Genomic DNA, 26,789 nt, shown 5'->3' with positions numbered 1-26,789 from the left:
TATGCTCCATCGCATTCATTTCTGCATGAAGTAGCAACAAAGTGGTTCCCTAACTGAGCACCATGGACCCTCAGGAGTCCTTTAGGCACTTCTAAAATGTCTCCAGAAAACGTTGGTCAGAAGAGTTTAATTTCATCATTATTTAGGCCTCTTTATTTTATTCTTTTATTTCATAAATCCATCAGATTATCTGTTAGGTGCAGATGGAAACTGAACCATAAAATAAATAATTCAAATAAATTTGCAACAAAATCACTCTACAGTGAAGTCCAAAGTTCAGTCTGAACCTTGGAAACAATTGAGGAAACAATCTCACTACACGGTTAATTTGGTAGCTAGTTCTTGTGCCTGTAATGAGCATTGTGGTGAGACTGTTTCTTCACTAACCATTTATTATTATTTTTTATATTATTCTTTCCAGTATTCTACCATACTACAAGAAGTCCATATACTAAGAGTTTATGAACTACTGACTTTTCTGATCTCTCCCTTTAAAATTGAAAGACTTCTCAAGGGCCCTCTATGGCATGACCAAATCAATATTGCAATTCTTGCAGACTCTTACTGGGGTTTAATGAAATTAAAACCTTGATGCACCAGACCACCAAACTATAAACCCCTAATTGTTGGGCCCTTTCCTCCAGTCCGGACTTTGTTTGCCTGTCTCTCCGGCATTAAAAGGAAGGACACCCCGCTGTGCAGCAACGTCACAAGGGTAGAAACCCTCAATAAAACCCTAACAGGCCACCAGAGAGAGCTGTCAAACGCCCAGAGGGTGTCACCAAGCAGGACAGCTGACTCAGCCAAGGCAACAAAGCAGGAAAAATGGGACATGTAAATGTAATTTTCCCCTATTACATAAATGCTGCGATAAGAGCTGCGCAGCTTCACACCACGATCTAATTGCAATGAAATCATTTGATGTTCCTTCCACGAATCAGAGCAAACAATTACAGTGTCCCCCTCGTGCACAGCAGCTCATCAAAAATTCATCCCACGTTCTGGCTTCAAGCAACTGTTCATGCCTTTCCTGCTGCTTCAGAGAGTAAACTGGTTATCATATTTAGGCATACACCTGTGAGACATTCCCATTGTTTTACACACTGTACCCAAGTAAAAGGCATGAACTAGATGCTTACACAGCAAACTCCCCTAACGATGTGCAGGCAACTTCTCAGTTTGCTTTTAAGTTCCACTCACAGGAACTTAAAAGACGTCCTTTTGTCGCAGCCGCCATCACACAAATCTCATGCTCTTTACAGCCCGAAATAATGACAAAGACAGAAGAGCCACGTTGTCTGGACAATGAGGCGACAGTTAAAATAAATGTTTAATGTCCTCATTCCGTCACACATCGTTTGCTCTCTCTCTCTCTACACCAACAATAAACCATATGGCCAGGGTCAAACACAGTGTCAGCTCTTGTTCTCTCCAATAAACTCTGGGTTATAGATCCAATTTTAAGGAATTATTTGCAATTGACCCTTCGCTAAGCCATGCCCCCCCCTTAGTTACTGTTGCTAAGTCCGACCTGCGCTGCCACTGTCTATTGCTTCACTCCCCGGAGAAATATTGTCAAATTTGTTGGAAAAAGTGATCCCAGAAAGAAGCACATTTTTGCAGTGGCATTGTGCATTTGAAGGTTGTATTAAGGCTGTCAAACTGACTCAAAGTGATGAGAAAAAAACTTAAGCCTAACAGTGTAAAAGTGAACCACCATATTACCTGACTATTGAGAAAGAGGACAACAATATTAAGGATCAACACTGTTCCTGTACACCTGGGTAAGTCTCAATTCAATATTACAATCATTAAAGAACAGTAGGGCTTTATAACTTTACATTCAGTAGTAAGTTAGCTAATGTTAGCTAACTAACATAACACTAGGAACAATCCACAGCCTACATTATTCTGGATTTGTTTTTTGTGGTTGGTTTTGGAAAGGGAATAAATCGTACTACTCCTTTCAACCTTTCTGGGCAGCGATTGTCATTATTACACCCCAGGAACAGTCTTTGAGTAGAGTTAGAAAAGGGCTTCTTTTGCATACGAGGCAATGGAGCGCAGCCATGAAAGTGTCGGACCTCAGTTAGAGAGAGTCGTATAATGCGCTGTGATTGTGTATTTGGGGCGTGGCTTAGCGAAGGGTCAATTGTGATACCTCATGTTTTCTGTTTTAATATTTTCAGTGAACTACCGCCTTAGGTCAAACTATCAGGTCACCTAAAGAGGCTCGAGGCCTCACATTATGTTAACTTCTGTCAAATAAGTTCCTTTCACAGGCAAAACAAAGGGACAGAGACTTTTAGTCTCTACCTCAGACTGGCCTGTAATAAAGCGAGTCAAGGCATGTTCCTTCTGTAACTAGAGGGCAAAGATCATTCAAACAGACAAGAGAGTGCACGGTCAGCTTTAGCTGGCTCGGTTTAAGACGCATCAAGTGCCTTTTCATAGGAAAAGGTCAATGCATTATAGGGTATCAACGGACAAAGGTGAATATTAGAAGTGTTTCCTCCTGTCATTTTGAAAATCTAATTGTGCTTGTATGAAAAGACATGTCTCATTAGGAAAAGTCGTTGAAAGGGCATTTTGTAACAGTTGCAACATGTCTAAAACTACTACATAGCTTTGAAAGTAAGCTGAGGTTGAAACCCTAAAAAATATCTAGTAAATCATAAATCACTGTTCACCAACAAATAAAATAGAAGCACTCATAATAGCAGAGGTTACTGATGATAGCAATGTTTGTCGTCATTCGACAGAATGTATTGATTTGGTAATTTGCAGGTCAAAATACATCTGGATGCCTAACTTTAAACTGGACTGAATTTGGGGAGGTCTCAACATATTAAAATGTAGTCATTAAAAATGTTTTTACATAACATCTAAAACATCTAAAACTAATTGTGTCTATATGACTTTTGCCCTGCAAACAGTGCAAGCCAAGCAGGTAGGTTAGGCAATTAGTCAAGTTTTAGTCAAGAGTTCGATATATCAACAACTACTGGCCTGATTTCTATTTAACTTAGTAGTGTGGGTACTTATAGTGAACAAAATCTAGAGGCCAGCAATGAAATCAAATGAGTACGTTAATGCTTCCCAGAAAATGACCCCATCAGCTTTCCTAAAGGGAAAAGCAAAGTTCAGGACAATGTTTAGATTGCAACCTTTCATTCTTGTGAGGTTCTAAGAATAGAAAAATCATCTCACTGTTATTGGTTCCCTTAAACACCAACAATCTTGGGTTGTAATAAACATTATAGCACCTAGCTCCCCTGATGAGGCTTTAAACTTTAGGGAGTCTGAAATCACTTCCTATTTTATTCCTACTGAACTATTATTACTTGCCGACATCTGAGATTTAGCTATGATATATTGCCTCAGTGACACAAAATGTCCATATGTCTCTGTACAATACCTTTTTGCTAACAATCTCATAATGCTTTGCCTTTGATAGATGTGAAATTAAAGGTTATGTAACACTACACATGTCAGTGCAAAGTCCTTATAATTTACAAGTGCCCAAAATATCTTGTTACTGCTCACTATAGGGTAAACTCTTGGGTTTATTATGTAGGGAATAGTGAATGAGAGAAGGGGTGGTTTCTGACAGCACTATTCTCGGTAGATGAAAACAAATCTCTGTGCCAAGTCCATCTCTGTAGAATAAATAAAGGTTTTTGTTCCGAAATCTCAACTTTGAGTGTGGAAGGGTGGGAAATGCAAATACAGACACTATGAACTTGCTAAACTCAATACTCTTAATTCACGGAAGGATGTAAAAAAAATAAAATAAAAAAAGTCAGTGGAAGGCCAGGAGAGATGAAATCATATTTACTTGCCAATCATGAATAAACACAAATCTCATCTACCGCTTCAAGTAAGTGCCAGGAAGTGAAAGAGATCAATCCCCTCCTCAACAATCCAACAGTTTATATTTTCTTCCTTTCTTATCAGTCAGGCAGGGAGCCAAGATTTGTACGCTTGAGTTAATCCCAGCATCCTGTGGGGTCAAACAGAGCGGGAACTGGCTTTGTTTCCTGCTGAGGGAGGCAGAGGTGCTCAGGTAAGCAGGGGAAATGAAGTCATCGACAGGCTGGGTCTGGCTCCCGACAAGTTACCCTGAGGCAAACATCCATCTCCAACTGTCATCGTCTGCTTTATCTTACGGGCTGCGATTCCACCGGGCTCCTTTTGGTAAAAGGTTAACAGTGCAGGGTAATGAGCAGAGACCCAGATAATCATACTGCACTCATAAAACTCTCTCTGACAGACTGGGGCACAATTACTGTTAGATTCAAATCTTGGGGAATATTACACTAAGGCTTTTCCTGCCGTGTATTTGGACATTTAAAAAGTGTGAGATGAGAATTAAGGTAGACATCTGATTATCTATTCATGTCTGGAAGAGAAAGTGAAATTTCCACATCAATAAGTGGCCGTTTTTGTACTCCCTTGTACAGTATCTAATGTACAGCAGTGGTTCCTCGGTATGAACTTTGACACCTAAAAACAGCTATTTGATTGATTTTAAAACATTTAAATGACTGGTGATCAATTGGAGGTGCTGGCCACAGATTTAATTTCAATTGTTTGGAAAAAGTCAGACTCAGACTTAGTTAGACTTAATTAGAAATATAAATAATGCAAACACTAAGTGAAAGAGGTTATACACCGTGCTACAAAGATGAATCACAGTAGACTGAACGTCTATTGGCATCTGTTGCCAGCGCCAGGTGTGGCAATTATCACTTTGATAACTGCAGGTTTGCATCATTTAAGAAAAAAAAAAACTGTCTTGAAATTCTAACAGATTAGTCGATTCATCAGAACATCAATATTGTCTAATGCCAAAGATCTTTATTACGTTTGGATTACATTTTTGTCAACATAATGAGGAAACTGGACGTATCAGCAAAAGTATCTGCTGTCGACATATTTAATTTGCTTTTCTACAATATTCACTTGTAGCAATTAAAGCATGATTAATATTTTTATGGTAATGTTTGGGCAACTCAAGGCTTTGTTAAGGTTAGGGGAAGATCACAGTCTTGGTTAAATATTGAAACAATAAATAGTGACTTAAAGCATGAGACAGGACAAGTTTACTTTATTAACATTTAACTGAAACCAAAATCTTTTCCTAGCTCTAACCAAAGTGCTTTTTTTGCATAAACCTAACCTCAAACACTTAAAACAGCGTTCTTCTATGCCTCTTGTAGTCGTAGATTAATTAATGTCCAACTGCTCAGGCTTCTTCCCACTGTCCAAAGACATGCAGGTAGGTTAATTGGTAAATCTAAATTGCCCTTAGGTGTGAATGTGAGTGTGTATGATTGTTTGAGATGAACCGGTGACCTGTCCAGGGTGATCCGCCTCTTACCCAGTTTCAGCTGGGATTGGCTCCAGCCCCCCCGCGACCCTGCACGGATAAGCTGTTATAGATAATGGATGGATGGATGCCTCGTACAAGCAGCCAACACTGATTGGTTTTAACCATAACTAACAGCTTACCCTAACTTTTACCATGTAGTTGCCTTGACGTAACCATAGAGGTAGCAGATGAGACTACGTTCATATGACTCGTTTTCTTAACTGCTATATAGTTTATTTTGGAAGGCACTGATAAACAACCTATTTCGCCCGTTATGTATGACAACTTGTTGAAGTTGTTGACATTTTGACAACTGACAAATAGTTTAGATGATAGCTCTCGCCAGAAAGCAGAGGGTAGAGGAGGAAGAGGGCAGAAGTGATGAGGAGAGTAGACCCTGAACTCAGAACATCACTGTCCTTCCACATCTTCTCGGCATGGATCCTGTCAGCGCTGTCAGCTGACTGGTCATCTGATTGGGCCATGGGTAGTGTGTGAAGTGCCGTGGAGAATTTCACATGAAATCAGAGCTGATTTGGGGGGCAGGGAGTTGCTGTAAGAGGACGGTGGAATATGGAAAAGAGGCTGCTGACACATTAATGACTTTTTATCTTCAACATCGAGAGAAAGTCAGCTGAATACTCTCTCTTTTAGGGCTGCTTCACTGAAGGAGCCGTAGATTCACTGCCTTTCTCAATAGCAGTCGAAGAAGCAAAGACCACAATTCACTTCCAAACACCTGCATTTTACAAATGCATAGTAATGGAGAAAGTGCACAACTGTATTATTATTACATTTTAACCTTTAACTTTAAAATGTGTATTTTTTTGTGTATTTTCAGCTTTAATTTGTGGGGTACTTCTTGCAGTTAAACATTTATGTCAAACATTCAGCAGAAACGAAAAAATAACAACTTAAAAATTCACAATTCTGAGCATAAAGGCCCTCATTTCTTCTGAAAATGTACAAAACCCAGCAGGCCAGATAACACAGTACAAAGACTTCAAGTACATTGCGAGGACTTCAAATCGTGGTGTGAATGTTGAGGGTTACTGTCAGGTTTTATGCACATGTGCATGAAGCTTAATTCACATGTTGTAGTTATATTCATGGAGCTTTTAGTTATTATTTTTCTATTATTCTGCAAAAGATCTAAAGGACTGATTAGAATATCTTGTCTTCCAGATGACAAAGAAAACTGGTATAAACTTTGTGCATGAATGAGATTAATTTTGAACAACGTTTAAATCTCAAGGTGCTTCTGAACAGATACATCAGAGATTGATTTTGTGGCCTCACAGAATGTTGGAACTTTTATAATGAAATAATTTTGTAACTCAAGAGAATCAGTAAATATCTCCAAAATGTGCAACACTCCCTCATGTGCTCTCATTCTTCATAGCCATTTGAATTCCGTCAGTCCTTTATTATGGATATAACAGAATACATTTTTTAAGCAGTTCTCCCTGAAGATGTACTCTTTCTTCCTCCTATATTCAGAATTGAAAACAGAAGGAAGGGAAACCCAGGGATGAAGCTGAAAAAATGAACCCTGTCAGGTTTGTCATCTGCAGCGTGTGTGAACACGGCCGCCTAAGCCGACGGGGACAAAGACTTGGCTCAGTTCAACCCTTCTCTGTCTAAACACTTGTAGCTCCAAGAGCCTGCAGGCACAGACAGAAGGAAAAGTGGAGCAAGAAAGACAAACCAGGGCTCAGGGGCCGCATGCTGGTATTTACAGATAAGAGGCAAACTGGCTTGAATGGCGAGCCGCGAATCAAACACTCTGAATGAAGTGACTGACAAAAGACTGACGACCTCACAGACCTTCAGCAAGGAAACTGTCAAAGCCACCGCCGGATGGCTCGGAGGGTCAGGGGGGATCAGAGTTGGGGGGTAGGGCGGTAGATGAGAAATGGGAGAAGCTAGCTTGTTTGTTTGCCCATTAGCCCAGTAGCTGGGTGTTTGCCAAAGGTTGCAACGCTTCACTCCAGTCCTCCACAGCACTGCATGTCTGCAGAGAGCTGGTGGGGGGGGGAGGCTTAGTTCCAGTCGAGGAAGCATGGGGAGCTCTCATTTAGCCCCAGCAGCACTGCTGAGGCGTGGGACAGTGGCAAATAGAAGGCCCTCTAAGGGGTTGTTTCATGAAATATGGGGAAATTATTTCCAATACTCTGATTAATGATTTTAATCAAACAAAGCCGACTTGTACCTTATAAACCCATCCTTTTTCTTTTTCCCTTTGTCTTAGCTTTCCTCTTTCTCCATCCCCTAAGGCAACGGTCAGACCAACATTAGCACTGCACTAAAAAAAAGCTACTTCATTTCAGTACCACAACTGCGCCACTTCCACAACAGCAGGGGTCCCAAACACTGAGGGCTCTGGTAAAAAAACTAATAAATAAATCTGGCAACACATTGCTGGCCAATAAAATACAAGTAAGTGTACACATGTCTGGTCGATTACTCTGCAGCATGACGGGCGTGCAATGAACTACAATAACTCCACCTTTACCAGTAAATGGGGTATAAAATCCTGCCTCTGTTTTTCCCGTCTAATAAGCCTTCAAACTGCACTTCCTGGATCAAACTCATCTTCTCATCTGTACATGTAGCAACACGAATGCACAAACAAAGCCCCCTGCATTTTTAAAAAATGCAGTGCTGCTTTCCGTCTGTACATGGTCTTACACTACCTTCTACACGTCCATTCACCCTCTCATTACCCACTTGTGCACCTCTCCGCCTGTCTCCAGGCTTCTCATGGGCACACATAACACAACACTTTCTTCCCGGGGCTCGTTACCCATTAGCCCAATCAGATGATGTTCTCCTTGCTACATCACTTAATCTGTAACAACTACTGTATATGCTACGTTCACATCATTAAGCCTCCCAAGTGGGCCTTGCATTTTGATCTGTGTGAAATTACAACATCTACAATTATACTCACATGTTTACATGTTTCGTTGGTTTTCATAATCCTGAATGTGTCCTGAAGACACATTATCCCATTCCTCTGTATGTTTTATGGTTGAACCACAGACTGTATAAAAGAAGTGCACATAGTCACTGTCACCCATTGGTTTGTGGACTGCCGTTTTGAAGCCTCGATTTTGGCATTTTGGCCACCATCATGTTGATTTTTTGCAACTAGGAACTGGATGTGATGATATTTGGATGAGATGGTGGAGCTAGCTAGTTTGGTTGGTAAGGTGCATCTGTAATTCACTTTTAACTGTGAATTTAACTGTGAATTTTGGCTAGCTAAAAACAAAATGTACTTACCGGCAAAATTAACAGCAGACTAAATAAAGCTTTAAATTTAAACAGTCGAGTGGAAAGGAGATGCTTCTAGCCCGATTGACAGGTCACCATAGTAGCAACTTGTCAATCACAAAGTATTCGTTAGGCATACTCTTCTTTATCATCTATTTTCTCTAAATTGGATAATCAATAGTTTCCAATTTAAAGTTAGAGCTAAATTTAGATGTTCATTTAATAGTAAATTGCTGAGGTAATAAATCAGGTGTGAAGTAAGGTCATTTTATCATTATTTCTAATGGAATCGGACTTCTTTTTGCAACCAGAGGAGTCTCCACCTAGTGGCAGTTAGAAAGACTGCAGGTTTAAGTTATTTCTGCATAGCTTTACTTTCCCAGTGGCTCCCACTTGAGTTGGGGTGTGATGTCAGAGTGGATATGGTGGTGTGAGAGATCTGGGTTCAATTCCCCATGGTAGTTTTGTTCACATTTATCTGCATAAATCTGCCATTTTCATGTCCTAATTATAATTCTTTTATAAGATTTTAAATATTGTAACCTGTAGTGCCTTCCTGAGTAAGTCTCACAGCACTGTTTCTTTACTGCACTATATAAGTTTCTCCCTCGAGCAAAACAAATGGGAAACTGCCGCTCTGGCTCAGGAGTACGGAGGGATTCAAGATGCAAGAAGCTGTTTAGCTTTAAAAGCATCTTGAAAAGAGCAGCCAGTGTAGGCGCTTCACAGCCTCGTGCCTCTTAATAATTCAGATGTGGTACAGCCACGAATGGCATGTCCTGAAATGATCTATTTCAGTGTGTCCTGGGCCACAGTGCCTCTGAAAACCCCCTATTCTCCTAGTATCAGTGAGGCCAGCGCTCACTTCATTATGACAGGAACTTCACACATCACAGTAGCAGAGAAAACCTCAAAGGCATAAACGAGGAGGAGAGGCAAGTGCTGGGTTTGGAGTGGGGGTTAATTTGGAGACATCAGGCTTCACAATCTAACAAATAAAACTACATAATAAGCATTAGTAAAAAACTAACTGCAGTTTTTACAGTCTGCTACTCAAAACAAGCCTTTATCCTTGACCTGACTGGAACAGTGGCAGCAGATGAAGATGCAGCACAGCATGTCCCTGACTGAACTTCACTGTGTGCTTGAAGTTTTTTTGATGTCATGTTGATGCTGACCACCAAACACAAAAAACCTCCTACTGAGTCAAAAGTTTAAATGGCGAGAAAACTGAGGGCACAGAATCTGAAGCTCTGACAGATAACAATCTCTAAGTCCGGCCACTAATGATTCACTGAGCTTTGATTAACTGAGAATAATCTATCTCCAAAAACCAAAAGCCAAACCTGTGACATTTTTTGTCTAATAAAAGATGCACTCTTTCACTGACTAATAATGTCACAATACGGATATTGCCATATTGGAAATGTTTGTAAAATCATATATTAAGTAGAGTCTAACGCACACACGCACAGTTGGTGTCTGTGGGTAAAACACAATGCAAAAATAAATTATGCAAAAACAAACTTTGAAACCTGAATTCCTGCACAGTGACACAAAGTTTGTGCAACAAAAATGCTATGTTTTTGGTCTTGGGGCGTCATCAGGCATCATAAGGGTGGTGTCACAAGTATCAAGAAAACGCCACTTAATCATACAAGAAGATAAGAGTCACTGAGTCAGAGCTACCGCATCATCCCATTTAGTTTGCAGTTGGCGTCCCCCCCCCCCTCCGCTCTGCTGTCAGGTCACCCTACCTGTCCAGAATTCCTTATCAAGCTGAAAGAGGAAAATGCTGACACAGACTTTCTGTCTCATAGGACTGAGGTGAGGTCGGGCCCTAGCTGTCAGACATCCATTTTCATCCCTCACATTTTTTCTTAACCCTATTTCTGTTTTGCCTCTTGTCCCCAATGTTCTTACAGTTTCAGTATTCTTCTGTCTTCCTCCTCTCAGCTCCCTCCTGCAGGCTTGAAGTGGGCCTGTGGTGCGTGTCTCATCCCGCAGGGGGTACATGCGGTCTGATTTGGCTTTTCGTCTGATCACATGGGTCGTCCCCACGGGGGGGAACCGCAGCGTGAACACCAGTCAGCAGCGACTCGGTCGTCATAGAGGAATTATCACTACAGCTTGAGCGTTAATCCACCAAGGAGCCTTGGAAAAGGCAGTTTCCGCTAATATAAATATTCTGTCCAACAGCAGTCAGATCCTATTAGTGCTTTTAATGTCATACTTCACCACCAAACCCCAATGGGCACAATGTCGATGGATATGAATACCCGTGCTGATGATATTACTACTCAGCACAGAGGAAGTCAGAGATTCGGCTCTTTCAAAAGAGCTAACTGTATTTGCCTTTTAATTTGAGTTTGAGCTGATTTTTTTCTTCTTTTTTTAAGTCAAACTAAAGCTGTGAAGCATGTCGGGCCGCTGCTGCAATCAGACATACTGCTGAGATTGTTTTTCTGACGGTGACTAGAAATGTTCCACAAAACTATTTTCCTGAGAGATCACCTTGGTGCACTGCAAGCTGTATTTCAGGTGCTGCAAATTACATATGGAGGTTTACTTATGAATAGTGGTACAATGATGCAAAGTAATCAGGGCTGCTAAAAATAATGATAAGAACATTAAAGATTAGGGATGTGGCGAGACACTTGGCTCACGAGACAAGACACAAGATTGAGTCCAGATTTTAATACTGTTTTTAAGAAATCTTCAGTGCTGAATTATATGAAGTGTTTGAGCATTAAACACTTAATTTCCTGCATTCTGGTGAATTTTTCTGCTTTATTTATGTGAAGGGAAACACAAAATTCAAGTTGCAGGTGACAAAATCTAAGAATATAAGGCGTTCTGTATTGCTTCTAGATATTTTTTTCCTTTAGATCAACTGTTCTCGGAATATTATCTCTGCTGAGTCGACATCTTCTGGCTTGATTCAGTCTTCCCTCCTCTTTTGTGTCTTTGTTTGGGGAAGTAACCTCTTTAAAAGTGCATGTGGCACCTTTTCACCTCACTGAGAAATTAATTAATTTTAATACAGTTATAAATTCCTGCACTTTAATAGCTCCTCTGATTCAGCAGGTTTTCTGCTCATGTTCAAAACTTTCGGCACATTCAGAATCTCTCCCACATATCTGTATTCTCTGACGTGTCGAGAAAATATAAACAATATTACGAGAATAATGTCATCATTTAATGAGAACTCTGAAGAATTTTTTAATCTACCTACCCTATACTCTTATGTGCATTACGTTATTGCTCTGCTGGAAGTAATATCCATTCAGACTATTTGGAAAATGAAACTAACTGAAAACACTTCTGATCAGGCAGAAATCTCACCACACATACATGTTAACTTTAGCACCTCTGATAAAGTGCAGCTCACAGTTCCAAACAGAGCAAGGTTGATGGTATCAGTTATGCATTTGTTTTTTTTCATTTTGAACTGAACGATTGAATTGTGGAGAATCTAACAGCTCTAACGATGTGTACCATGTTTGTATTAACATATTGATCATAAGTTTGTATAAACGATCTAAGCAGCTTAGAAGCAGCTAAAGCAGGGTTTAAGAGGTTTAATACATCCAAATAACTTAATAAAATAACTTATGAAAACCAGACCAGGCATATAATGGAGACCTGCGTTTATTTGTCAAAATATGTTCCCACACCAGGCCAGTAAACGAGGTAGGCGGCTATTTGGGACTCGGCTATTAATTGACGTTTTACGGTAATCATGTGTTAAACTAGCACACTTGACAAGGTATAAGTGGTCATGGTTTATGGGTCTAGTTATGCTTGAGCTAGTTTGTAGAATGTATTGTACGACAACATCGGGGCCGCACACGAAGGCAGAGTGAAAGCTGGCCATCATGGGAAGTATTTTGGGGGCAATTTAGCCCTAATTGATAGGAGGCCAACGAGAGCTCAAAGCAAACAAGGACAGAGAGAGAGAGAGAGAGAGAGAGAGATGGGGGATAACATATGAAATGTCCCCAGGCCAACTCAAACCAGCAATGTTCTGATTACAAGGCCAGAGTCTTAAACCCCTAGGCTACCAGGACTCCACTTGTCCATTACTTTGATAAACATGACACCTCTGCCTGTAGTATCAATTACACAACCACATACATGGTGACATGATTTTGTGGGATGGCAGTGGTATTATATCATGTTGTCTTTTTCAGAACGTAAATGTTCACAGGAACTCTGGGGAATTAGTGTTATTTTAAATGGTGCCACCATTCCAGCAAATGAAAATGATGTGTGAGTATTTGCTCATAAATTCAGGAAAATGTCATACACAGATAGACATATAGGCTTAACACTAACCACAGCTACAACTGAGAACTGTGCTTAAGGCACTTCAGAGATATGACAGTGGTTCAAAAAGACAAAATAAAAAAACTTCTAAGAGCACAGCAGCGAATTTCATTACCTTTTATGGTTCTCCGTGTTGTAAACACCATACATGTGCATTGATGTGTGCATAATTGGAAATGTGGTCACAGGCCTTTCTCGAAAAAAAATGTCTTTATGAGCAGTTCACAATTAAGAACTGGTTATCAGGGGTTCTTTGGGTTAGAGCTTCTCAATCAGTGCTCAGTGTGAGAGAAAAATGACTCTGGAGTAAAAGTGGCAGGATTTGGATGAGAAAAGAGGAAATTAATTGGGACCAGTCAGGACAAGAAGAAACCTTCTCTCCATGACATATGTAGCAGTAACTGTACATCTAATCACCCAGATGACACACTTGGCATTAACAAATTTGCTCATATTGTAATGAGTGAGAGCTGGTGTGCTTGAGGGGTTTGGAGTGGTACCAACGCATTAAACTACAAACACTGTCTCAGCTATGTACAGGTTAATGCTTTGCTAATTCCTAGCTCTGCTTCTTTGTAAATCTTGGCATTTCTGCCTGGACCTGTGTCCTAAAGGTGCTATTCTAGAGGTGCCCTACATTTTGATTCCTACAGAAATGGCGACTTGCAATGCCAGGAATTCAAGCCTTGAGGGGCAGGTGATATATTTGGACATGGTGCTGCATGTTGCCAAGCCCTGCTGTCCTTCACTGCAAAGTATATGCTGTATTTCAGCAGCATGTCAAGCCTGGTGGCGCACTGCACAGCTGCAATAAGTCTGGAGTTATTTCAATCTGTCAGGACGCATGTAGAACACGCTTTATACTGTACAGCCGCTTGGTAAAAGCAATGGACAGCATGGGTTCCAGATTGGAGGAGGAGGATACCGCAACAAGTACTTCAGTGCACTTTGAGGTATTGGTGCTTTCTACTCCATCACTACGTTTTGGAGAGACATTTTGCACTTTTTACTCCACGGCATTTATCTCAAGGCTGCTTCTAACCAAACAGATTAAAATTATACAAAAACATGACAAATTATAAAGATAAGATAACTTTCTTCTCTAAAAAGCCACATTATGGTTTGATGACAACTGTGTATTTTATAACTTATTTAGTGACTTATACAGCCTTGATGCACCTGGTCAAGCTGAACATATTGCTGTACTTTGACTGTATTCTCTTTTTTGCTGATTGGGATATTGGATGTGTTCCCAATAAGTTAGTTTGGACATTTTGTAGGGTAAATGATTAATCGATAATTAAAAGTATTATTAGTTATAGTATTTAATATAGGGTAGTTAGCAAGATGAATGAGTCCGAACTAGAAAAGTTGGCCCCTCAGTTAAAAATGGCTGCAAATTAATCACTTAAAAAATTTAATGAAACAGTGTACTCAACATCTCTCACTGCAAAGTTCCAAACTGAGACTTTTCCTGCTCTCTATGTAAAGAATTTGAGAGCTTCTTCCACCACTAGCAGCCACATATGGTACATGATGTAAGCATCCGAGCTGACATGAGCTGATGAGGTTGTGGTGTTTAGGATGACCTGAGGGTGACATCACTGAAGACCTCTGTTAACAACCAGATGATACAGATTCCTTTGAGCACAGCTCTCTGTGGGTGTGATGAGATTCATCAGGTTACAGGGATGGAACTGGGCGACAGCTGACTGGTGAATGATTTAAGGTCTACCCCTGGCCTCTGCAACTTCTCAGTAGAAGTTAAATCCAAACAGCTCCAACCCTGGGAACTATAGACTGTTCTCTCTGCGAAAATGTGGGAACTTGCTCTTCAGTGTCTGAACCTCACGGCTTTTAATCCATTTCACACACTGTACCACATGTACAAATCACAATTGCTTAGATCAATATGGGTCTTCTTGTACTTCTTTCTAATGAATTCCTAAAAAAGCAGAACCCACAAATGTTTTGTCTTGACAGAGAAGAAATTCCACTTCCACAAATCTCCATTGAAACTCACACTGATGTAAATCCAGGGTGATTAGCAGCTTTTTTAAAGAATACAAAGAACATAACATTTGTCTATGAAAATTATTAGTTCCACCAGATTAGCTGTAGTATGAGGTTCTGTTTTAGGACTCCACAATGCCTGATTAATTGCCTGAACATGTAACATCCTGGATGTTTGACAATCTGATAGATTTTTGGCATTTCTGATTAGCTGCCTTGGAGTTTGAACAGTTCCTCAATCCTATTTCCCATATGGCTGCTGTCAAAAGATCCATTATAAACTTGTTTGCTTTGGTAGGATGAGGTGGTAAGTGTAGTCTTGACTAAGACTGTGCTGTGATATGAATAAAAACTTAACTTTAATGCAAAACAGACCATATTGTCTGCATCTTCCCAGCCATCTGTGAGCCCATATTTTCTTTTCTTTTCAATCAGTGAATGTGCATTTACATTTAGGTTATTCAGAGAAGCCAGGTTTGGCAGGTAATCGGATAATGTGTTTACATGCACTGTAGTAACCTGGTTACTGTAAATCCAAATATGCAGGCAGCAGGTCAGTAATCAGCTTTCTCCTGTACAACGTACCTTTTTTTGAGAGCATGGCCCACTGATATTAACTGCATTAGTGGCAGAAGACCTGAGTCCGTCTTGGCTTCTCCCGTTCCACTGTTACTTTCCCTGTCGTAAGTCTTTGTCATGCACATGTGTATGTAAAAAGCCAATTAGATTATTGTTTAGCCGTATACATGGCCAAGAAAACCTGGTTCCTGAAGGGCATGTACACAGACTGACTGGGCCACACATATTTGCAGACAGGGTTAATAAAAGAACAACAGTGCGCAGCTATATATGAGGTGAACACACACCAGCGTTCATACACACTACAGAGAAGTGTGGAAATAGAAATAAACATTTTCAGTTGTGGAAACATTTTAATAATGCTATAGAGAAGAATGGGGAAATACTCTTTCACTGCCCTGACATGCATAAAACCGGTGGTTTTAAAAGCCTGTCATCTCACATACATAATTGTGCCTTTATGTCTTTTTTAATATTTAACTTTGAAGGATGATCAGACCAGTCTTTGGTCATGGATTGAGTTATTATTAGTATAAATCAAGCTGAACACCAAAGCTACTTAAATAGTCTGGGAAAAGAAGAAAGAAAAAACTGATCATGTGTGAGAAGGCTGTTGTGCTATTCTGATTATTTTCACCACAGACCTAAACCACACAGGGATGCCTGAGGGCCTCTATTGAGACCTGCACTTTAATCTGTCTTTCTTTATTTTCCATTTGTTCCTATCTGCCCACAGGTGTTGGTGGCGGGGTGGGGTTGGGGGGGTTCTTCACTTTGAACTCCAGAAGGGCCTTGTCCCGACTGTGTTCAAACATGCAGGGACATCCCACCTGTCTCCCTGCCCTCTCTTTTTTCCCACAAACCCCCTCCTTTCCCTTCTCTTCCACTACCTCTCCTCCCTCCCCCTCTTCCCTCCAAAAACACTGACTGAACCATTTTCTGTCTTTACATCCTCCCTCCAACAACTGTCCCCTTTGTGTTCAGGATGTGTTCAGGTATGTTTACAGAATTGGAGGTTGTTGTATGTTAGTTACTGCTCCCCGTTTTAAGTTTTACTGTAATTATGCTGGTAACACAGCAGGAACGAAGCCGGAGTTTGTCATTATTCTGCCTGGGAACTACAACTCCACAGCTGTGAACCACGTTTAAGACTTTTTAGGAGAGATTATCAGTTGTTGCGAGACACAAGTGGTGTTTTTGTAAAGTGCACAGCAGAAAATTTCCTTCATTTTTACTTAGGTTCGACCAACAAAAAGGGGACAGACACATCGGAGTCACCTCAAAGTATAACGTGCTGGTGCTGAATGTTTTTTTCCCTCCTTTGGGCAGAAAATCTCTCTCTTAAATATGACTTACATATTTCTTTTAGGATTAGCAGATCTTTAAGGCAAAGTTACACACCATCCCACCTCTTCTTTGGTACAGAAATTCTGAATTATTTATTGATATAAAACTTAGCTGGACAACTGGCTAGATAAATAAAATGTTCAAAGAAAAGTGTAACTTCACTTGAGACTCTTCAGACAGCTTTTTCATGTAGCTGCAGTCACAGAAGATTCCATCAAATTGGCAACAGATGACGTTGACAGCTGATATCAAATAAGATCACAATATTGGCAAAATGTAGTGGTGAGGTGGGCAATATTAAACATTTTGAAAAATTTGGATAAATGTTAATTTTCTTTGATTCTGTCCATGTTCTGCATATGTTCTAAACATCTAAAAATATATATTGGCATATACTGACTGTTACCTCCAGCTCAAACGTGCATCTAAAGTGTAAATGCTCGTAGTAGTATGCGCAGGGGAACAAGTCGACTTCTTTTCTGTCAATGCCTCGAACCAAACACGACAACTTTACAGATTAAAAAAAAGTTTCAAGCCAGGATATGAGGATCCCGGAGCAGAGTTTAAAGAACATAAAACAAAAGCACATCTCAGAGCGCAACCCTGAATGTTCACCAACACTCAGCAGAACCAATAAAGCTCTTCTTTTAGCAGGCAGGGCTGCGCCAAGCTGCATCATGCTCTCTCCTAACCATTATCATCCACAAAGTCAGTATGAGGCATGCATTATAGATGAGACACATCTTCTCGGCTACATCTCAGACAGCAGAGGATGTGCAGCAATCCCTACTGATAATACATATGCCTTTTACCAACAATCTCTGCACATACAACCACTTAACGGCTTCAACTGTCCGTCATACTAACCTGGTAATGTCCCCTGTGAATAATACATGAGCAAATACCCATCAGACTTCCCAAACAGGCCTGAAAATCCTAATTCTGTGAGCCGCCAGCAGGAAATTTTAACCAGTGATACTAGAGAGATAAAATAGGACAAGAAAGGATGGGTGCACCTACCGCATACAGCGATCCCTCGTAGATACAAGCTCCTAGGATAAAGATAAAGGAGGGAAAAGAAAGAAAGACAGCATTAGAGTCTAGTCATGATCACACTTTTTTTGTTATGGATTATGTAAATCTGTCACTGTAATTCCTGCAGACACTCGGGTCAAACAGCAGATCAGCCACATGAAAGATGACGAATAAATTGCCTTCAAACTCTTGGATGTGAGTTCCTGTAAGTCCTTAGTGTCAAGCATACAGTCAAACTCTGAAAGTGGTCAATACGTCTCTATAACACAGAGAAAAATGTCAGGTGAATAAACAGATTCTGAATCCCAATGGGAGAATAATCCAGGAACAAATGTCCAAAATCTCCCTGACCTGAAGCTAAGTCACAAAAGCAGCACACTGTAAAAAGGTCTCATGTTACAGGGATTCAGATTTTATTATTACAGTATCACAAATGTTGAATGAAGAAGCCCTCCCTTTGTTGCAGTTATAGACTAACCCCAGGAAACAGTTGAACAATCCTGATTGTCTCTAATCATTGTCAAATCATCAATGTTGAGCTAAGCCTGAAAGTCTAGCTTAGTCTGAGTCTGAGATGTACTACAATGGCCACCATTGTCTTGACTTTGGGATTTGGCTGAGCAGTAGATACAGTTTAACAGATATCAGGCTGTGCCATTATATATCTACTACCATCTGACAAGAATGTAAATCCCTACATTAACCCACTTATGAACTTAAACATGCAAACCTCCTCTGAATGTAACCCTTGTCCAAGCACACACTTAGTTGATTAAACAATAGTACATTGTAACTGCTGAGGCTAAGATAAATTATGCTAGCTAGCTCTACTACCCTGACTGGAATTTTAACTTGAATGTCACAGGCGTGCTCAGATGTCCAGACAACATCAGTCTAGATCCGATCCTCACTGCTAGTAAAACCTCAGATTTTTTAACTTCAGTTTATTTAAAGTGCCCACCCATAAAGTCCCTGCACACTTTACAGGTTAATATATAACATCTGATCCCACAATCTTTGGTATCAAAAGCCCTCCACCATGAGAAGAGTGTGTGCATGTATCAGATGGGAAAATATTAAATAATCTGTGTTTTAATTAGTTCCATCCACAACAATGAGATGGCTCAACAATGTGCTTACCAGAACTTATCAGACCCAACTCTTTCTTTAGCTACACCACTGCCTTCCAAAGCCAAAGCTACCAAGCAGTGTTCAGCTAACACAAGTCTCCTTGTGCCATCAAATATCACAAAAGCAGGCAGATTCAAAGAAACCAGACCATCAGCATGCTATTCATTACCCAGTTAGCAATGATACATAGCCTTTTGTACAAATATGTATGGCAAATTTCGCCACAAAAGTAATTTAGAGGTGACACAAAGACAAACAACCCTTCACTAAGGGCCACTTAGAGTCGCCAATTAACCTACGCATGTCTTTGGACAGTGGGAGGAAGCAAGAGCACCTGAAGAGAACCCAAACAGACACCAGGAGAACATGCAAACTCCATCCTTAACCTAACACTGTCTTTATAAAGACTTGACCTGTGGGTTCACCTGACATAACCACTCCCAATCGGTATTATATCTCTTATTTTGTCTTCCAACTCCTTAAATTAAAGAGGTCATATTATGCTTGTTGGCTTTTTCCCTCTCCTTTATTGAGTTATATATCTTATTTGTGCATGTCATAGGTTTGCATAGTGAAAAAGCCCAAAGTCCAGTCCAGTCCAAGCCCAAAGTCCCACACAAAGCACTACTCTGAACTGCCTGGAAACAGCTTGTTTGTAGTCCAGCCTTTTCCCTTTGAGCCCTGTGATGACATAGCAAAATGCACGTCATAATGCTCGCCAAGCTGCTAGTCCGACACGGCCTTAAAAACACCGGTGGTAAAACACACTGAGCTGCAGCACAGTAACAAGACGCCCTCTCCCTTCCAAACATTAGCTACCCTCCAGGCAGTCAATGGACATAAAGTTGTTACTGTGATGTAGAGACAGAGCTCAGTCAAAACTTTATGGATGAAAGATACATTTGTTACAGATTAATAACTCACCACTCTGAAAATCTTGCTCAAGTCCATGTTGTTAAAGTGATAAGGGGAACATTTACAGCTGAACCGAAGAGGCTTTTCAGGACCCGCCCTACTCTGCTTCTGATTGGCTAGTAGTCCTTAAATAGGAACTTTGCATGTGCAACTCCCAACAAAGATCTTGTAGAGTTAAGATGAAAAGAGGAGCTGCAGTAACGTGCAGTATGACTCAAATACATGTAAATCTACAACTAAAACTAAATAACTAAATACTAAAATAATTTTTTGAACCTGAAAATTAACATAATATGACCACTTTAAAGCATTTACCCACATTTTATTTCAGTGTAGCCATTGGGTCTTCCAGAAAATTGAAAACCAGAAAATATGCAACCTTTAGATTGAAATGGCAGGGTGCTGATGATTATCTCCGTTCAATTTGAGGGCTAAATGTTAAGAAAACACAGACAGATGGACACGTGCCTCAGCACAGCTTGAGGTCTGAGCTTCACAAAATCAGACTGGAGAAATCTGAGACGCCTCAAGGGAGAGTAGCCTACAGCTAGAGGTAAACATTTACCAAATTGGTCCCAGTCCACACAACAAGAGTAGAGTTACTGTTGTATTCTCACACAAAATGCCCCAGAGCGAGTCTGTTTATGCTGCTGCTTCACGCTATTGTCTCTTTATCTCTCCATATGGGAGAAAAGTACACTACAAAATATAATCTGGCAGTTTAATCAGTTGGCGGGGCATACAGAAGTGGTTTTACATTACTGTTCAGCTGCTAAAGAAAACTGTTTCCAGAAAGCAATTAACGGTTGAGATTTAAACAATTATTAACACTGCTCACTCTGAGGGGTCAGTCACTAACAAATGTTAGTGGCTTTGAGTGTGTCATTTTATCAAAGAGTGAGTGTGAATTCAGTCTAACCTTGTTTTCAGATTTTTAAAAAGGGTGATTATATTTAGATTGTGTTGCGCAATTATGCGAGTGGGGATTTCTGACACGACTTTACACACTTACAAGGTGATTTCAGCTTCAGCTTCTGCCAAAACATCTTGGCCTCATAATACAGTAGTTTTGTATACTTAAGTGTAGATGTAATTTACTGTAGTTAAAGAGTACAAATGTTAATCTTAATTCAACATACATGTGTTGAACTAACTATGGAGTTACTCCAAAAAAAGGACAGAGGCATTGTTGCAGTTTGAAGCTAAGCTTTTAAACCAAAAGCAGCAACAATGCCTCTGTCCTTTTTTGGATTAACTCTCATTCCACATACTCCTTCGTGTTTGCACTGTAACATTGCTTGGGCGAGGAAATAACTTATAGAGAATTCTAGAAATGTAAAGCCCTTTTCACAAGATGATTCTTTAACAGAATCGGGAGATATCAAACACAACTTTCTTATGATCAAGGCTTAATGCCTCACCAGCTCGGAATAATCATGGTCTAAATGACTTTCATCATCATCTTGGAGTTGTTCCTCTCTGCCATAAAAGAAATAGGCATCAAAGAACATTACAAAAATGAGAAAATATGTAGGCTTACACATATTTTACCACATTTTTCTATTTTGAGAAATGGAATAATGAAGTAGTGTCAGATTTCCTTCAATCAAGTGAATATTTAACTATTTATGATGCAGGGAAAACAGCACTGCACTCTTGTTTTTGTATCCCAGAAAGCATTGATTTGTTGGCAGGTGAAAAAACTAAACTGTGTTAAAACTGGGCTTAATTAAGAAGTAGTAGAAGTAGTGTCAGATTTGCTTTAATCAAGTGGATATTTAAATGCTGTTGCAGCAACAATTGTATGTATCCTAGACTTTTAAAAGACCTTATGTTGTGAAAATTTAGACATCTTTGGACCTGCAAATCATCAGATCAGTGCTTCGTGGGATAGAAGTGCAATCAAGCTTCATGGACAGTTGAGAAAGTCTAATTTAAAGAATACCATTGCTGGAATAAGTTCAGTTACTTGCCTCAAAAACATTATCAACCAAAAATAATGTCCTAGGTCAACTGTAATCTGGTTAGGTCAGGGGTAATAATTCTCCAGATCTCACAGCCACATTCAGCAGACTGTAAAGAAATCTTAACTGAAAAGCAGCATGTGAGGTAAGCTCATCTACTCCAAACTAAAGTCGACAAAGTCCTCTCTCCATCTCAGCATCCATCCAATTCACAGAGCAGCACTTAATGTCGATAACATTTCAACTTTTATAACTATTCTGCTCTGCTTGCCAACGCCAACATGCTCTCTTCTCAACGCAAGGAGGCAAAGGAGTATGTTGCTTTATAAAAGTTAGAATTTTATTGAAGCAAGTGCTGCCAAGCACATTGGATGCATGCCGAGATGAGGAGAGGACTAATGATTTTGTTAGAAAGTCTGAAGTCAGGTTCTGCTCCTGCATGTGAGCAGAGAAACTTCCACGTTCCACATTTCAACATGCAGCTGACTCTTTCCCACAGCAACCGGGCTTTGATAGTAACAGGCCTGAGTTTGGTATGGACTGGGTCAGTTCAGTAACCTGCTTTAGATTCTGCTCCTGACAGTCTTATGCATTATAACTCCACTGATGGGAATACCGTAGCTGTGCATGAGCAGATCTTTTAGACTTCATGCAGTGTAATGAATATTTAAGGGGTACAGTGGCCATGAGCAGGATCAGATTCAGAGATGTGTTGAGATATTAAAGACAGTGAAAAAGCAGAACAGATAAACGTCTTGCTTATCTATTAAGTCTCCTTTGCAGTTTGTTGAATGTGGCTGTGAGCATCTACAGAATTATCATCTATGGAGCAGAATACAGTCTCACTCACCTAGTAGATTATCACAGCATAAATATTGTATTTTTGAAGCAGGTTAATGAACTTGTTCCAGACTGCATCTTCTTTGAATTACTTTCTCAAACCGACGTTGATGTTTGACGTTTGACTTCCCTGCTATCTCACCAAGAACTTAAGAGATCTGCAGACCAAGAAATGTGAAGACTTTGTGTTCACTTTGCTAAATAAATTTTTTTACCCCTCCAGGATACATACAATTTTGTTAAAACAGCATTTCAATGGTATTTCCACATTGAAATATAGTCACTGAAATGCTGTTGAAACAACATATGTAACTTTAAAAACTTTTCAACCAAATATATCACAGCTGTTCACCCACAAATCACCTAATCAATGCTTTGTGTGTAAACACAAAGGGGATTTCACTAATCTGAGTATGGCAATGGCTTTCTCAGCAACAGTAAAACTCTCTCTCGATGATGAATACTTGTCTGCAAAATTCACTACTTTAAAACTCTGAAAATCCTGAAGCTGGAATGGCAGAAATTTAAGTCTCTGCCCTTTTCCCTGGGAGAAAATAACCAGCTCAGGGGATCCCAAAAAAGGATCGTTCAGGGAGTTCAAGGATGTCCTCGGCAACTTGAGGAATATAGGATATTTCATACACTGTTGCCTGGATAAAAGGAATTCGTTCTAAATTTTCAAGGTAGATGGCAATTGTGGCCACAAGTTTCATTCCCCTTCAATATTTCAGTGTGCAGCCTGGATTGATTTATGATTCAGTGCTGAAAAAGTAGTGAATATGGAACTAAATCTGATTAGATTTGCGGACTGTGTCACTAATTTGAGTGTTCATGGTGGTCCCTGGTAACCCCTGACCCACATAACAACCCGAATAACTGGTTTGGTGAAATGATACCAAAAATACCAACCATGTATCCCACGGGGTACGGTGAGAAGCCCCGCCAGAGCGCCAACAAATATCCACCATCCACTCATGGTCGGAACCAAAAAGGGCATTAAATCCAAATCCAGTCAGGTGGGGAAGCGCGCGATGTGTTTAGGTCTATCTCTCTAGCGCAAATGAAGGCAGTTCTCACTCTGCATTGCTGATGTCCCGATGTATGTGAAAACAACCTGGAAAAATCTTTAAGAGGAGCAGGAGCGGAGAGACTGAGCGCACCGGGTCCGACTCCTGAGCGCTGCGCTCCGGGCTGGAATGCGGCGCAGTCCCGAAACCAGGAGAAGTATCCACCACCTCGTGCCGTCTCACTGCTTTGGCGGACACCAGTTGGCGCACAACTCTGCCAAAAGAACACCAGGTGCAGGGTGGTTTGTCCTCTCCCCAACAGCAGAGGCAGGAGCCGGGACGCTTTTAAAAGCCGAGCCACATGACGACGAGAGACGGAGACACGGTCGGACCTTCAGCGCTCCTGCAGCGAATGTTGCGCGGTGTTTGAAGTCACTTGTGCAGCGGTCTTCTTGTCCGCCCCGAACCCCCCACTCCCACTTTTCTTCTTCTTCTTCCTCCCCTTCTCTCTCTCTCCAGGAGGACGTCCCACCTCTCCTCTGCTGCACCCCCCCCCACCCCACCCCACTCCACCACCCACCTCGCAGATATCATAATCTCACATGATGGGGACTCCTTGGGGATTAAGGGAGAGAATTCGGATTTTGGAGAGCAAGTTTGTGACGAATGAATGTAAAATAATCAGAGGGATTTATCATTTTAATCCAATTTTACAGCTGGGAATCTGAGGTTTGCAAAAATAATAAATTCTTATTTTTTTCCCCACAGTGTCTCTGGACTGCTGATATATAGTTTTAGGGAACTTTAGTGTGTCTGTGGTACTCAATACTCACTTTTTAAGTTTTTATGATGTGTTTATAGTGACCAAACGTACTTTATGGTGTTTGTATCCCCTGTTTATCATTTTTAATGCTACAGGGAGTTTATGGTGACTTTATCTCCTCATGATATTCTTATCATATTCCTACATATGTATCTGAATTCCTTAGTGAGTGTTTAACGTTAGGTGTCATATATTATTCAAAATTATTCAAATGGTGAGACAGTGGTTCCAAACCAGTGGGTTGGGACCCTCCAATACAAATAAGTGCTCACAAGATAATTACCAGGTTTTGAAAACTAAATTATTTGCATAAAATCGTTTTTGTAACCTTGCACAATGCTGGACAGTCTCGTGTCTCCAGTAGGTGTTAAAACAATCTGAGAGGTGAAAATCCCTCTTCGGTTGAACTCCTCACAGCTCATTGACATATTCACCATATATTCACTTAGAAGGAGTTTGGAGAGTTTTTGTGGTGGTCTTACTCTCTTTTTTTGTTTCACTGTAAGCTTCCCAGGTGAATTCCTTTTTCATTCAAAGTATCAGCATTACTGTATGTGTGAAAGTTAGTTTTGGGGGAAACTGGTCATGAAGAGCGTTTGGACTTCAGTCAAATTTACAGCCGGAAATCTTAGTTTTGCAGACGGGGAACTACAGATTTGTTGACAGTGAGGATAAAGTGACTTTAACATGCTCAAACATATTTTATCACACATTGCTTCATTACATTGTGTTATAGAGCAATGATATCCATTTCTGCACTTGATATGTTATATTCTCAGTATCACTTTATAATCTATAGGACTCTGTATAGGGTTTGTTGTGGTCACCTTATGGTAGGTTTTATTTTATGAATCATCACTGCAAAATTCCCATTAAGCTTCTATTAGTAATAGTAACTGCAGAAGTTCAAACTCAATAGAAAGTGAACACATTTGGGAGAAACTGATGATATTGAACTGATAAAGAGCTTTCACAGTTAATTTATTAAACACACAACATTAAACATAAACATTTATTCTATATTTTTTATATTCATTATTACTTTTGTCTTTTAAAATGTTTTAATATTGAGTTTATAGTAACTTACTTTATAGTTTTATCCTCTTTATATCACTATACACCCTTGGTGGCAGGTTATGGTTACTTTATCTTACTTAATGGTACCATTAATATTATGTTTTCATAAAACAATATTCGGCATACATTTAATTGTGAGTTTAAGTATTCTTTACTTAGTGTAATGTTACTCAGGGGTGTCACTATAATAATCCTACAGGGACTTTGTAGAGCTTTTCCAGTGAACTTATTGTATATTAATAACATTGTGTTACAGTCTGATTTCTGGTGGACTTATTTTTCATCCTTTGTAGCTACAGGGTGTTTAATTCAGCTGATGTCTGTATATTATCCCTCTAAAGTAGTATTATAGGATGTCTGCAGCTCTGTCTGTGAGTGTAATGTTTAATCAGAGGGAGTGCAGGACTGAGATTCCTCAGTGTCACGTGGCAGTAACCTGATCTCCACTCAGCCCTTTTGTCCTCTGCCAAAAACAGAGATCAGAATAAGTTTTTCCTTTGAACAAGCTTTCTTTCTTCTGCTTTAATGGTGCTGTCTGAACCCTGCAACTATTTATAACCAGGACCCAGTGGAAGATTTAATAATAAAAAAACAACAACAAACAACTGACTTCCGGTCTGTGATTAACACAAGTTAGAAAAACCGTAGAGACACACATCACACTAATAATACAAAGATAAATAACATCAATTAGGTATAAAGTTATTCATGTTGGATTCAAGAGCTCCGGCCAATCACTGAGATGGATCCTGTACCGTTTTCCTTTTATATCAATCATTGTGCTTTTTATTTGTGTGATTGAAAGTAATGTTGACCAAAATTATTACTATCAAATTATTTTTTGTGATAATGTGTTTCTCAAAGGCTAGGTAATCTTGAGGGAGATCGTGTGTGGGGAGGGAAGGGTAAATAAGGTGAAAGGGAGGAGAGGAAAAAGGAAGGCAAAAGTCTTACATTATTATAACCTTAGTGGTCATAGCACCAAATCTGTTCAGGAAAGGAACACTTTATATATTTGTTAACATTTCTAAATGTGCACATTTACATGTATATGGCCGCACTTGTTTATCATTATT

General features: G+C 40.0%; 1 protein-coding gene across 3 annotated transcripts in view; it reads right to left on the bottom strand.

Moving 5' to 3' along the window:
• Positions 1-24,207, bottom strand: part of fras1 (Fraser extracellular matrix complex subunit 1) — a 257,602-nt gene extending 233,395 nt beyond the window's left edge. For all 3 annotated transcript variants that reach the window (XM_046034200.1, XM_046034201.1, XM_046034202.1), the window contains exons 1-2: positions 23,716-24,207; positions 17,942-17,973 (exon numbers count right to left, since the gene is read on the bottom strand). In XM_046034200.1, coding sequence (XP_045890156.1) covers positions 17,942-17,973; positions 23,716-23,803 — 120 coding nt within the window. In that variant the 5' untranslated portion in view covers positions 23,804-24,207. The remainder of the gene's footprint in view (positions 1-17,941; positions 17,974-23,715) is intronic.
• Between the last annotated feature and the right edge of the window lie 2,582 nt (positions 24,208-26,789).

Source organism: Micropterus dolomieu, linkage group LG21 (genome assembly GCF_021292245.1).
Source record: "Micropterus dolomieu isolate WLL.071019.BEF.003 ecotype Adirondacks linkage group LG21, ASM2129224v1, whole genome shotgun sequence".
NCBI classification, from domain to species: domain Eukaryota; kingdom Metazoa; phylum Chordata; class Actinopteri; order Centrarchiformes; family Centrarchidae; genus Micropterus; species Micropterus dolomieu.
Note: the sequence above shows the minus strand (reverse complement) of the source record. Positions and strands in the feature narration are given on the sequence as shown.